Genomic DNA, 15,000 nt, shown 5'->3' with positions numbered 1-15,000 from the left:
CTGTCGATGGCTGCCAACTGACCGGGTGAAATGGTTGTGTGCATGCGTGATGTGTTGGCCACACCGTGTTGTTGGCGTGTGTCACCTAGCTTTTATTGTTGTTTTTATTTGCGTGACACACCGATCTCTTAATGTGATCCACATTCCCACACGCCTGCCGTGGGAGAACAGTTTTGCTGTTCCCAACGCAGCTTACCACATGAATGGCATGTGAAGCTGCCACTTAAAGGGGTGCTAAAACTAGTCCGCTATTGTGTTAGTGAAGTCCAAAAGGCCGATAACAGCTCTCCATGGCTGCCAATTGACCGGGTGAAATGGTTGTGTCCATGCGCGATGTGTTGGCCACACCGGGTTGATGTTAGCGTGTGTCACCTTGCTTTTGTTGTTATTGGTGATAAGCAGCGTCGCAATTAGTACTAAGCCGAAACATCCATTTTAAACAGCGTTGGTCAACAGTATTTAAGTCTGAGCAACCGTTTTAAAAAGGTTAGGTTTCAATGATTGTTGTGATGACCAATTACCTCATGTAAGTGAAATGAAACCTGTTCAACAATTATTGAAAGCTAACCTTTTTAAAATGGATGTTTAGGCTTAACACTAATTGTGACGCTGCTTACGAAATAGTATTTTTGGGGTAGTCCATGGACTAGGGGTTAGTGTTTTCTACTCTCCCCTAATATTACAGCGGCTATATGCATGCCCTGCAGCTGGGATTGTTTCCAAATAAACTTAATGCCCAGCAGTCAGGAATTTCTCGAGAATTTCTTCGAAATTGAAGTGTTTAAAATAAACAATCAATCTTACATTCTTCGAGTGCAACATTTGAGTCTATTCGAATCTACCAATCAGTACAAAAGGACCGTTGGGAACTCCCAGGAGGGGCTGTGAACTGCCAAGGATCGCGTTGCACTGATTGGTAGATTCGAATAGACTCAAATGGTTCGAATTCCTTTGACCTGGTTTCTTGCACCGATCATGTTGAGAAAGCTTTACTACAGTTTTCAGGATCACCTTTCTCGGTGAAGTTTGGAAAGATGAAGCTCAAATTCGGCGAAGGTATGGGAACATCCCTAATTGATCGGATGCTGGTGTTTTTAAGGTGAGAATATTACTTGTTTGGCGTTAGTTACAGCCACAGGCAGCCCAGACTCGGAAGGTAAAAGAAATTATAAGGATTTGTATGAGAATCTCGATAACAAACTGAAAAAGAAACTGAAAAAGAAATTTAAACGCAAACGTTCTCAATAAAAAAGCCGTACTTATTGTCCTGGTGACTTTTTCTCTTTTTGTGTGTTTATTTGCCTGATTGAATGCGATTTAAGCCACTTCTCAATTTCCCGGGTTGTGACTCGTACCTAAATAAAGGAAAGGCTGGAAAGTAATTTCTAGCTCACCTCACATCTCGCCGATAAAATCACACTTCTCCGGCATCAGTCATGCTCAAATTCCGGCAATGGCCACAACGATAAATTTACTTTTCTTTGACCAAGTTTCAAGGTCCAGTGAATATCCATTGCTGAGAAACAGCGAAAATTATTCAAATATTCAAAATCCTTCGAGGCTCGCTCACAACGAATTTGGACACGGCTGGTCAACCGTTCACTTGAGCCTCGATACGGTGAGAACTTTTGCGTGTAAATGTCTTTTTCAGCTTGCTATCGAGATCCCCATACAAATCCTAATAATTTCTTACCTACCGCGCACCGGTGGCTCAGTTGGTTGAGCATCGGGCTGTCATGCGGGAGGTCGCGGGTTCGAATCCCGGCCGGATCAACACTCAGTAAAATAACTGAGGAGAAAGTGGTGCCTTTGGAATTTCATCTGCAAATGGTTAGACTTTCAAGTCTTCTCGGATAAGGACTATAAACCGTAGGCCCCGTCTCACAAATACCTTCTATGTTCATACCTGTGGGACGTTAAAGAACCCACACACTATTCGATAAGGGTAGGGGATGTAGTCCCCGGTGTTGTGGCTGTCCTGTTCTCACCAGCAGAAGTGGCCGGCTTGGCGTGATGTCTCTAAAAAGGCTTACGGTGTATGAGGCTACCTAAGCAGAAACAGCCATAAGCCAAAAAGGGACTTTGCCGAGTGCTGGAACACGTAAATGTAAATGTACACTCCGAGTCGGCATGTCCTAAAACCCGAAACACCGAAACGAAAGCATCGGAACGAAACCACCGGAACCGCCGAAACCATCGAAACACCGCAACGGAACCATCGAGACACCGAAACGAAACCAGCGAAACAACCGAAACAGCTATCGAAACAGCCATAATGACCATGCAGATGGCGATATTTTCTAAAATTCTCTCACTTGGGATGTAGTTTCACTGTAAGTAAAGTAGTCGTTTTGTTCAAAGTTGTTCCCTTCTTCACAAGCACACAATAGACTTGGTAAATTCAGTCTCCACCATTAACTATCTCTTCGAAATGCAAATACATTTCAATAATACAATAATTTACAAATGTGTTAACATTCTTTTATCATAACTTTGTCCCCTCGTATTTTTGTTTGTTGCCTTGGTCTTTGCACTGTTTCAACCTCGTTTTCACTTGGTCGCCGTGTGCGCATCATTGCGTGACATAATTAAGAAAGGAAAAATAATGAAATGAAAGAAGAAAGAATCTTCTGGTGAGCTTAGGGAATCTGCAAAGATCTTGAATAAACAGCAACTGAAGCAGGAAACTTGAAGGAAACCATTCGAGAAATTATTATAAGCGACAATCAGCCCGGAGGGTAAATTTTATACTGCAATCGAGTCTGTTTTGATGGTTTTGTTCAAGTTTTTATAGCTGTTTCGTGTGTTCCGGTGGTTTCGTTTGGTGTTTCAGTTGTTTCGCTGGTTTCGTTCTGTTGTTCCGGTGGTTCCGTTTCGGTGTCTTTCGGGTTTTTTTTTAAAATACATGCCGAGGAGGGCATGGGTTGCCTGTGTACGTACATAAATGAGGTAACTACCGGTGTTTTCGGCATGGCCGCTGTCCAATGCGATGTGCGACCGTGGACTGTAATCGTCAACAATCGAATCTCCAATGCTTAGTATAACATGTACAGAAACTTGAGTAATACTTAAATGGAATATTATTATATTAATTTAATCGAAATTTCTACTTAAAATGTTTACTCCTCGTAAATGTGGCGTTAAATTCGATCCTCCGACGCTTGTTTTATACTACGAAGCCAATCTCACAGGTAAGAACTAATGAGAGATTGTTTATTCAGAATATTTTTTCATGTACAGAGTTTTACACTGTGGCTCTTTTCTTACCAGTAACACAGTGCGTCTACCTAAGCTTACCCAGCAGCCGTGCAGTGTTTTTTTTACAATCGCGGTCAAAAGTTGTTGGGAAAATTGTGCACATCACTTCACTTCACACCTAATTCGATTATTCTAACTATTGGCTGTACTATTTGGGAAATACCATGCTCTTGTGGCCCCCCTCCCTGCTATTTGATGTTGGAGTTCTTCCTGCAAGAAAAGTCACCATTTTTTTCCCCTGGAAAATCCAACATTTTTCTCGGAATATATGGAGTATTGTTTCTTTAGGACTGTGCCATTAACTTTGACTGTAACCAGATTCTCCTACACACAGCTGTCAATTCTTGTTTGCCAAAACGTTCGACCTATCCTAGCAAAATCTATCACCCATTTATGGCAAATATTGCATATTTAACTACAGCAAATGTAGATATGGTATGGCTGACCACGAATTATTCTTATTCATTTTGTTGAGATCCCACATTATCATTTGCGAGATTACCAAAAAGACAATATATAGACCTTATTTGCTCCTGATTTCAGAGATAACTTGAACAAAACAACATGTTGCCACTTCTTTGAGTTTCTGTTAAATTTAAGGAATGCAACCTCGTATAAAAAACCGCTTTATTGCACTTCAACCTTTTTGAGACAATCGTGGTCAAAAGTTGTTGGGAAGGTTGCGTGGATCACGTCTTCACTTCACACCTAATTTGATTATTCTAACTATTAGCTGTACTATTTGGGAACTACCATGCTCTTGTGGCCCCCCTCCCTGCTATTTGATGTTGGAGTTCTTCCTGCAAGAAAAGTCACCATTTTTTTCCCCTGGAAAATCCAACATTGATACGGGGTCGGGGGGTTATCTCTAAGTGATGCTACTTAATTCCCAACGCTTTTGTCCATGACTGTAGATACCCAGCAATTTTTGTTTGGGAACCTCATGTGATTTCAAATATTACATTGGGCGTGAAGTGGACCTGGACATTCTATAATCTACGTTGAGAAAAAAATCTGTGCTCCGACATGTCAGGTCAACTCTCTTGGAATATCCACAGGAAAATTTATTATGGCTGAAACCTCCCAATGGTGTTCAATCAATATTCTACAGTCAGTCAATCAATCTAGGTTTATTTCAGCTTCTACTAACTTTTCGGCATTTCTACTGATTAAGGACACTTGAATGCATATTGTTATTAATGTGTACTTCAGTGAAAATGTAAAATGATGTCTCTGGTAGACTCTGGTAGGATGACCATTATATGTCTTGCAAGAAATACATTGTACATAGGCCAAGTTTGCATTACACAAGGCCACACTTTCTGCCCTGTACATGTACATTGTATTTAGTGCTCAGTGGACACTCAAGGAAATTCAAATGAACGTTGTACATGCTGTTAAACTACCGGGGTATTTTTTTAGATCATAATGAGTTGTTATACTTATATTAAGACCAATCTCCTAGGTGTGCAACTACCGGGTGCAGGGATGGCGCAGTGGTGAGAGCACTCGCCTCCCACCAATGTGGCCCGGGTTCGATTTCCAGACCCAGCGTCATATGTGGGTTTAGTTTGTTGGTTCTCTACTCTGCACCGAGAGGTTTTCTCCGCCAGGTACTCCAGTTTCCCCTCTCCTCAAAAACCAACATTTTACTTGATTTGTGTTAATTGTTAATTTCAGTTTACGGTGTCCAAAATTAGTGCTCCAGCACTAGAACGACTAGACACTTAAATAAAGTTCCTTTCCTTTTTTTTTTTCCGGTAGTGTATGATTTAACAAGTGAACGACACCCAAGGTGTTTCAAATTATAACGTGTGTTATATCATTATATATATAAACAACTGACTTCACTTAAGGACTAGCTCAAAATTCCAGCTGCTTTATAATATTCTTTTGTCCTGGTGCAAAGCCAACCTAAGTTTCCAACCAAAGCCTACGTAAATTTAAAGAAATTAATAATCATAATTATGGACTCTTGCTGTAGAAATGAGGCTTGCAAGATAATTAAATTATTCTTACTCAATTTTCTTTATCCGCAGGAAAGCTCCATAAAAGATCAATGCCCATACGAATGTTGAGGAAAGATTCAAGGTCAGTGTTTCTAAAAATTGTAATTCATAAAATGGTTAGCAAGCGTAGTGTGTGTGTGTATTGTGGTGAGAAAGTGATAAATAGGGTAAAGTTGGCCAAACATCCGCCATGTGGTGAGGAGGATGGTGATTAGCAATCTTTTGATATATCAAAAATTAATAATGTGCTGTGCTTAACCATTTAAGGTGAACGTCTGACAAAGGGTTGTGGGTTAAGGCAAGAAAAAAATTGGTCCAAAGTGAAGGGCTATGAAGTTGCAGTGCTTGTGGGAAGATGGGACAAGGAAAGAGGACTTTTTTTCCCTTTTCCCTTGTGCACTCAGGGTTTTTGTTATGATTTTTAATAGCAGGGACAATTGAACATATAGCAAGGACCAGGATGGCGGCTCTGCCACTGGGGGGTAAGGGGGGCCTCCCCCAGAAAATTTTTGAATTTGTGAGGCCTAATGGGTACCTTTGGGTAAAATACTGGTCGATTTTCCGCTTCATTTCCTTCGCGCTATGGCTGACCGTAACTGACTAACATGCACAGTGTCTCATTTTTGAAGAAATTTACTTCCGGCAGCCGTATTAGAGCCCGCCATAGCAATTTGCTTAAACTCCCTAATGACGAAAGCAGGGCGCGCCGATCAATGTGTTTTCTGTTACTTGATAACATCTTGTCATGAACTCCAAATCAGCTACACGTACATGTACGAAAATTGAGGTACAACTAACAATACCCAGTAGCAGAGAAATAAAGCATGATTTGGTTTAAGAAAATATTAAATATCGGTTGACTATTCTCTTCATATTGAAAGAATCCTTGTACAACCTGCGCGTAAAATAGCCGGGACAAAAATAAAAATAGCAGAGTAAAGGTCCCGGCGTCCCGGCTTTAACAAAAACCCTGGCACTCCTATTCTCCTCTCGATAATTATTTTGTCTTCCAGCTGCACCTCAAAAATGACAGTCTGCCATGAATGTGTTTTATCTTGTTTGATGTAAGTTGAGCTCATGTGATACAAAGCTCTTCTACTGTGTGCTCTGAGCATAAGCTGTGTTATGATTAAAGTTGTTTATGTTTATAAGAGTTATTTGCATTTTTAAAAATGGGACATGGCCTAGGATGCTTCCCATTTAACAAAAAAATTTCCAGTTTGGATTTTCTGACATTTATTGTGCCCAATGGATGGTTACTGTATGTCTGTGTTACAGGTCAAATTTATATTCAGGTGATTTTTTTTAACCTAGGTCAACTTTTAACAACCTAGGTTATTTTTAAATCAACCCAGGATCAACTGTGTGAAAAAGGGCCTTTCATTTTTGGGGTGTGGATGAAAAATAGGGGCGTGGGTTTTTTTTTTTTTTTTTTTTGGGGGGGGGGGGGGTGGGGGTGGGGGTCTTAAAAAGAATTAGCGCTTATCAGCAAATTTCATGTTATCAGTTCTTTTGCATTTCACCATAATCAGTATGGTCAGTGCTTAACCGTAATCAGTATTGTCAGTGCTTATATGAGTGGCTAGCCTTACCTTGGATTTAGTACAAACATATCAATGTACCAGTAACATGGCTTACTGCATGACTATATAACAGTACGTTATAAATGACCTAGGTTAAAAAAGTTGACCTAGGTTAAATCAAAAATAACCTGAAATCAAAATCGACTCCCAGTCAATTACATCTGGCTGGGTTTGCGGTGCTCCGAGATCACACATGGATCGTATGGCGGCAGCCGTGGGCGCCTTCACATGCATTCGGTCTGATCCCGTTGAGCCGGTTGATCCTGAAAAGCCCTTGTAGGGAGCGGTCAACTAAGCGCACATTTACATTTACATTTACATTTACATCAAATTTGACCTGTAACATCTGCACGAAATGGAGCCTTCCATAAGATTTGACTTCCAACTGATTTCTGGAAATTGTCAATTCACGAATAGAACCCTTAGTGTAAATTCAAGCAACCGGATAAAATATCTGGTCAGTTTTTCACACTCAACCTGTAACATCTGCACGAAATGGACCCTTCCATAAGATTTGACTTCCAACTGATTTCTGGAAATTGTCATTTCACGAATAGAACCCTTAGTGTAAATTCAAGCAACCGGATAAAATATCTGGTCAGTTTTTCACACGCAGTTGATGAAAGTAAGTGAGTCACACGAACACTTGGAGAAAATTTTGTGAGATGACATTCGGAGTATTAGCCCCTTGTCAAATTACAATACAATACATAGTTAATTAACCTCTCCCCATAGGGGCTTTTCAGGTCCAACGAAACACAATCACAACAGAGCAGAACATTCACCAACAACTGTTATTAAAATCCCATGTGGCTGGAGGCAAGCTATTTGGCTATTTACAAGTACAGATGAGAAGTTGAACCAGGGACTACTGTACCACCAGTGGCCAGAACGTGTCTTGAACCCAAGATCCCTGGATCTCAAGGCATTAGTGCCCTAATGAGTGGGCTGATCTGCCTCCTGCAAATTGCTCTGACAAGGGGATAATGCTTCAAATGTCAGCTTAGAAATCTTTCTGCCTGTGGATGATTTAAAATTTTTTTCTTTATCAACTTGTTTCATAAAACCATATTATTTTTTGTGATTCACTCCTCACCAAGGCAGGGAAACAGTTTTCTTAGAATCTAGCCTCTTCTTCCAGCAGTCGTCTTCTACATGTAGCTGAGTTATTGATCATGCATCAGAAAATTTTCAGCTCACATTTTTGGTAACTAGCCTATGGATTGCAATAAAAGTTTTGCCTTCAGTCTCTTTATAGCTTTGCTTGAATCTCCTTTTTTATCTCAATGTTCTTTTTTTCCCGGAATACAATAGCATGTGTGTTTGCTCAAGATTGTAATTATAATGGTTTCATCAGATTTCAGCTTGGCTTTGTCTTTTTCTGTTCGGCAGCATTTCGGATGCGGTTGAAGAGTTGAGAAAAAGTTCCAGACATGGCAAATATCTGGAGAAAATTTCAGTGTCACAGGTTTGTAAATTACAATCCGAATAATTTCATGGAATATATTAATATCATAGTCGATATTATTAATTGTTCCAGTAAATTCTAAGTATTTATGGGTGATTTTAATTTGGATTTACTGCAAGTGCAATCCCATAAAGATACTGATGGTATTTTTTCTTTCTTTCAACCTTTAATTCTGCAGCCGACTAGAATTACAGACCATTCAGCAACTTTAATTAACAACATATTTTTTAATTGTCTAGAACATTTCACTATAATTAGTAATATAGTGTATGACCTAACTGACCACCTACCAAATTTCTTAATAATTCTAAATAAATTTTCCTCACTTCCACATACAGGTAGCTTTAAATTGTTCAAAAGAGATTATTCCAGCTTTAATCAGGAAGCTCTAATCAGCGAGATTCAATCTTTAGACTGCCAAGCAAATGGACTTTTGCATCTGACACCAATCCTATTAACATGTTTAGTTCTTTCTATTCTGAGGTTTGTAGTATTGTTGATAGGCACATACCCATTAAACAACTAAGCAGAAAAGAAATTGAATTGAAATCTAAACCTTGGATAACCCCTGCCTTAAAGAAGTCTTTTCAGGTAAAAACAATTTGTATAGAAAATTCATCAAGTCTAAATTTACATGCATTTATTAACACAGCAAATTCAAAGTTTATAGAAACAAATTGAATCTCCTACTCAGGATATCTGAAAAGCAATATTATACTCGTTTCTTTTTGAGGTAATATAACACATGGTAAAATGATATGGAAACGAATTAAAGAAATTGTACATTTTGAGCCAACTTCAAGCAAATCTGTTATTAAAATTTTCGAAAATAACCACCATCAACTCTGACTCTAAGGTTGTTGTAGGTGCCTTCAATACATGTATTTTGCTAATGTTGGTAACATCTTAGATATAGTAATATACCTATAATCATCAAAAATCCTGAGGATCATTTTACACTGTCCCCAAATTAAAGTAATAGTCTTTATACTTTTCCAACTACTTGTACTGAAATTGAAAATGAGATCTCTAGTTTAAAATGTGGAAAGGCTGTTGGTCCTTTTAATCAACATCCTCAAGATTCTTAAATCTGTTATTTCTTAAAGCCACTTGTGTTCTTTTTAACACTTCATTCTTAACTGGCATTGTCTCAAACGATTTTAAATTATCTATACTGTTATTCCTTTACATAAAAAGGGTTGTAGATCTTGCTTATCAAACTATCAACCAATTTCTCTACTCTCTATCTTTAATAAACTCTTAGAAAGACTAATGTTTAACAGGCTAATTAAATTCTTAGAAACTACATGTAACAATACACTTTTTCACAAACAATTTGGTTTTCGAGCTAAATGTATACTGTGTATAATTGATAAAATTCAGAGATAACAGAAACTACTCCTGTGGAATATCATAACATTTTGATCAATGAACTTGAACATTATGGAGTCCGAGGTATACATGTAGCTGAATATTGTTTTATTTCATACCTCTGAGTCAGTAACAGTTGTCAGTCTTTTACTGTCAACTCAGTCATATCATCCCAGAGAAGTTTAACCTCAGTGGAGTTCCACAGGGCTCTGTACTCGGACCTTCGCTCTTTCTAATTATTAATGATTTTAATAAGAGCTCCAGCCTATTTGATTTCCATTTATTTGCTGACGACTCAAATCTCTTCAGTCTGTGAACATAAAAATATTTTGAAGCTTAAGGCTATTAGAAATAATGAGTTATCCAATGTTCACACTTGGCTTTGTGCTAACAGGCTACCCTTAATATTGATAAGTCAAATTATGTAATATTTGATCCACCTCAAAAGAATGTTCATAGTGTTAATTTAAGGCTCAAAATTAATGACAAACATTTGAAGTGTCAGTATTGTATTAAACACCTAGGTTTTATGAAAGCAGTATGTGTAATTACTTTTTCTGCCCACGATTGTCATTCTATTCAGTTATTTAAGTCATTAGAGATAATTGATTTTTTTTATCTTGTCACTTTTCGTATTGCCACTTTTATGTACAAACGTCACAATCAACTTTTACCATCTCTCTACGGGTCGTTCTTTACTAGCTTAGATAAAGTCCACAGTTACAATACTAGACTATCTGCAAAGCAGTCTTACTATCTCAAATTTGGGGCAAATTATGGTAAATTTAATACATGACTGTATTCGATTTCAAGGCACTACAATTTGGAATGCTATTAATCAGGATACAAAGGTTTCATCAATCTCATCATTTAAACAAAAATTAAAGAGGAGCTTTCTCCAAAGTACTTGTTAATAATGACTACTCATACCAATTCATCATTAGTGTGGTAGTGCTCTTTTCTTTTCTTCGTTTTTTCATTTTTTATTACTAGATATCTATAAGTATTCAATGTATTTATAATAATATTTAAGCATGTGCACCCAGGCGGGGGGTCCGTGTGTTTATGTGTGTAGTGTGACTCCGACCTATTTTAGCAAAGTCCATTTGTATACTAACAACTTTGCATTCTTAACCCATTTGTTATTTTGGTTGCTAGTACCCTTGTACCCTTCTCTTTTGTTCATTTCTCTATTCTCATTATTTTGATGTTAATAATTTTTATATCAAGGGTAATAAAGAATTGTTGTTGTCGTTAACTTCGTACGCACATTCATCCTTCTGGGATTGAGGAATGGCAGGTATTAAAGCTTAGCATTACTTCCCTTATCCAATTGGAGTTTGTTGTAGCCCAAAAACAAAGATATTAACTGTCAGCCTTATACTGCAATCCCAATTTTTTTTTTTTTTTTTGAGAAATTTACTTTTGATTGGATATTAGTTTGACGTTTCTGCGTGAAGCAGGTCTGGTGTTAGCTTGGCACCAGTAAATGCCCGCCCGAGAAGTTGAAATTTTCTTGTAGTTGTATGTATTTGAAAATCAATGTCCAATACAATGTCCAAGTTATCACATTAAATGTGATAACTTGGACATCGTATCAGCCCGAAGAACGTACAAATTTTGTACATTCTTTGGGACTTTTTTAGTTCATTTGGCTAGAAACTCCAACCCAGTTACCAAGTGAAAAGAAATCATATGCGTGTGCATTATGTAAATGTGCATTGGTCAACTTGCTATGCAGAAGACAAAGGCTGATAAGCCATGATTATTAATTTTTTCTCGAATGTACTCAACACATATTGTTCAGGCATCAATTTATTGACAATAATTATTAATACTGAGCTACATCTTAAGCTGCATTTTCGTTTGTCTGAAAGTGTCTAGTTCGATTAGTTTAATCCCAGATTTTTCAATACAAAGCCATGATATATTGCCTCCTTGTCATTGAGATCACGCTATTCTTGTCTGTGGAGGCAAATATCCCCCCCACACACAGCTAATTATAGCAGCCACATCTCAATGCGTTTGGGCCCGTTGGTTTGAATATTGCTTTTGTCTAGACTTTTTATAAATGAATGCACTCTGTATGTGGAGACTTAAATAAAAACATTCCCGCATTCATAACCAAGCTTGTGTCAATATCGCTATTAACCACTGTCGACATAACTAATGATACAAGTTGGTTTTTGTGGTTTGGCGTCATTGTTTCAATGAGAGTAGTTTTATGCTTGAACTCCATTCATAAAGAAATGCCACTTCTTCAATTTGTTTTTTTTTTGTTTAAGTGAACACCCGATAGTGGCAAGTTAGGGCGAATAAAATTTGACCCAGCTAATTTACAAGGTAGCTAATCAATAGTTAACCTCTAGTTGAAATTTTACCTTTGAAGCGTTCTGAGTTACCTCATTTTTGTATTTCGTACGACAAAAGGAATTACCTATAATAGTGTAATTCCTTAGGGCTATGACATACTTTTTTATTGAAGAGATGTATGTTAGAAAAATTCTCGAGTACTCCTTTGCAGGAATCGAACCTACGACCTTTGGCTATTTGCGGGTTGTCAAAGTCCGAAAAATTGTTTTTCAAAAAATGGAAGAAAGTTGTTGTTCGGTTGTTCTTTACCGAGTTAGACGAGAATCGTGTGAAATTCTTTACGTAGTTTTCAAATTCCGTAGTACGTCGCAAACTTAGATAAGTTTCATGCAAGGACCATCTTCTTGAAACCAGGTATATTTTATCTACAGAAGGGTTGATGTTTAATTGCGGCCTTTAAACTCCCGTCAGCGCTAAATTATCCCGGTCTACTAGATCGCTAATCCCTTTGTTTGCCACTGGCGCCTTCTGTTCTCTGCCGACCCTCATGAATATTCCTCTTTATTTCTGAAGTATTTCAATTTAAAATTAGATTAATTTCCAAGACGATTCGACCTATTTCAAGGCTATGATAACAGGCTATGCATGACAGGTAGGCTACGGGTTACGTGGCTTTGCAACAGACTCTCCTTATTCCGATTAGTGGTGTTATGCCAAAAGAACCACAAAGCGCTTGAGACTCGCAAGTGATGTGTAACGCTTTTCGTTAATCCTTTTATCGTCATCATTACGAACACTCGTGGTCATGAAATAACTAAAAAGGAAGGGTTGTCTTTGTAATTTACATCCGCCAATTGCTACACTCTCAACTCTCTGAGGGGGACTGTAAACCACTGGTCCTATCCCACAACCCTTGAGGATAAGATTTCTTTGGACTTTAAAGAATCCGCATTTTTGTGGTCTGGCGTTTAAAAAGGGAACACCGTAAATGGAGCTTTCTCTGTTGTTTGACCCTGGGTGTTGGAGCTTTAAGCGTTCCAATTTTCTTGTGTAAATGAAGATAGTTGATAAAACAATGAGTACTGTTTCGACGCAAGGTTACTGGCAGCCTCGCATCAAGCCAACGACTGTAAAAAAAAAAACGCTCATGTCAAGAAATGCTCCACGAAGTTTCCCTTAAGCATTTGCTATCTATTTCCCGCAATAGGGTAAGGGTAAAGATAAGCGTTATTTTTAGCTTAGGGTAAATGGAGTTGTTTATCCTTACTTGAGCAGCACAGGATTCGTGTTACTCCGTGAAGTCCTTGAAAAGCCCTGGAATTTAATTTTGGACTTCAAGGGCGCTTGAAAAGCCCTTAAACAATAGGATTTTGCGAAAAACTGCTTGAAAACTTTTTGAATTGTTGCTTGGGTGAAAATTGTTGAGATTGCATCATGCTAAGTTAAAGAGACGTTTCAAAAGTTGAGCCCAAATTTGACTATTAGGGAAACATTCAAACCAAAAATCAAAATACCCATGCGTGCACTTAACTTGCAGGATGTGGTAAGATATAATTAAGGTAGGCTTTTTCAGCAAAGAAAAGACTGAAACACTATATATAGGAAAGAAATCTTCTTATAAAGACTCCTTGAAAATTCAACTTCTGGTTCTTGAAAATGCCTTGAATATTCCTAAAATTTCATAGACAAAATCCAGCGCGAACCCTGGGATTAGCATTTGGGGGACAACGTCAATTGTCTGTATTCTGAGACACGAGTAAAATAAAAAGTAAAGTAAAGCGACCATATTTAACGTCGATACATTGTAACTCGTAACCGTAACTCAACTGACAAACCTGAGGTCGACTGTGCGCTTATTTTACTGCCCACTCTCCATCAGTGCTCCGTTTTTATGGATATTTAAAGCTACTACTTAAGCTACTCTGAAAGGAAAGAACTCGAAACACTAACCGATTGTGCCATCCTTGCTACTAGTTGTTGTTGTTGAGACTTGAAGAGCAAGAGGACACTTTGTAACGCTTATTGAAATCAGGGTGCATCTAATTAGGAGCATCTGAACAAATCTGAAAAAAAATAAATGTGTCGGACTGTTTCGTATTTCGTACTTTGTCTTCAACGTTAATTTCTCATTTTCTTTTATCTCTTGCTCGTTCCATTTTATCTTCCCTGGTTTCTGGTTTACGTTTTTAAGTATAGTTAAATTCCATTTGATTTTGTTTCTTTAGCTGGAAAAACTACTTACAATGATTCAAAAGAAAATGAAAGGACTTGATCCGTTAGACTCCAGGGATATAGCTGCGTCGGTAAACAGTGGACACAGCGAGGAAGATTTCAATAAACTGGATGATTATGAACTGGATAAAAGAAAAGCTGATATGGACAAAGAATTCGAAATGAACAGAATTCGGCCCGGAGACAAAGACTTTGTTTATGACAAGGAAGTGGAATTTAATGGAGGCAAGATCGAGTCGGGATGGGACGAGGAAGACGATTATTCAGATCCAGATTTTTGAATAAAGATGTCTTAAATGTTCAGTAAAAATTATAATACTTTAGTTATTACAATGCTGTGAATTTTGTACACGCCCAGTTTATTTCATTTGTAGCGTGGCGAGGGTCATGGACTTTGCTCTTTAATCATATATAATTATAAAACCATCCCAACATTTCGCGGTTAATCTCGCTTGAAACAGAGGGCGGATTTAACTCGAATGTAGCCACACTCACCGGACCCCAGTGGCGAGAGAAAACAGGCTGGGGAGGGTGGGGTTTGGAAGTTCGTGACAATTTTTTTGTTAGCCCAGTACGACCCCTCCCTTAGACCATGGTTTAAAAGAATGATGGACTTCTAGAATCTAGTTATGAGTAGCTTAGCCAGACAGATATCTGGTTAGACCGTCCTTTCGATAAACTCCGTCTAAACTTCGTTTAAATCACCGCCGTATCCTTCATTTTTCTTTATCCTACTATATTCATCGTTCCGGGTTTTAGGATTCGG

The 15,000-nt window shown here is 38.1% G+C and overlaps 1 protein-coding gene across 3 annotated transcripts in view; it reads left to right on the top strand.

Annotated features, from left to right (window-relative positions):
• Positions 1 to 2,992: 2,992 nt before the first annotated feature.
• The window catches only part of LOC138051821 (centrosomal protein of 19 kDa-like), a 25,704-nt gene continuing 13,696 nt past the window's right edge, over positions 2,993 to 15,000 (top strand). Inside the window, exons 1-5 of one of the 3 annotated variants that reach the window (XM_068898097.1) lie at positions 2,993 to 3,191; positions 5,298 to 5,349; positions 6,281 to 6,331; positions 8,243 to 8,318; positions 14,228 to 14,567. In XM_068898097.1, coding sequence (XP_068754198.1) covers positions 3,116 to 3,191; positions 5,298 to 5,349; positions 6,281 to 6,331; positions 8,243 to 8,318; positions 14,228 to 14,515 — 543 coding nt within the window. In that variant the 5' untranslated portion in view covers positions 2,993 to 3,115 and the 3' untranslated portion in view covers positions 14,516 to 14,567. Of the gene's footprint in view, positions 3,192 to 5,297; positions 5,350 to 6,280; positions 6,332 to 8,242; positions 8,319 to 14,227; positions 14,568 to 15,000 lie in introns of those variants that run through there. The other 2 variants (XM_068898098.1, XM_068898099.1) reach the window with 2 other exon arrangements.

Source organism: Montipora capricornis, chromosome 6 (genome assembly GCF_036669925.1).
Source record: "Montipora capricornis isolate CH-2021 chromosome 6, ASM3666992v2, whole genome shotgun sequence".
NCBI classification, from domain to species: Eukaryota; Metazoa; Cnidaria; class Anthozoa; order Scleractinia; family Acroporidae; genus Montipora; species Montipora capricornis.
The sequence above is the reverse complement of the archived record's forward strand: the minus strand, read 5'-3'. Positions and strand labels throughout refer to the sequence as shown.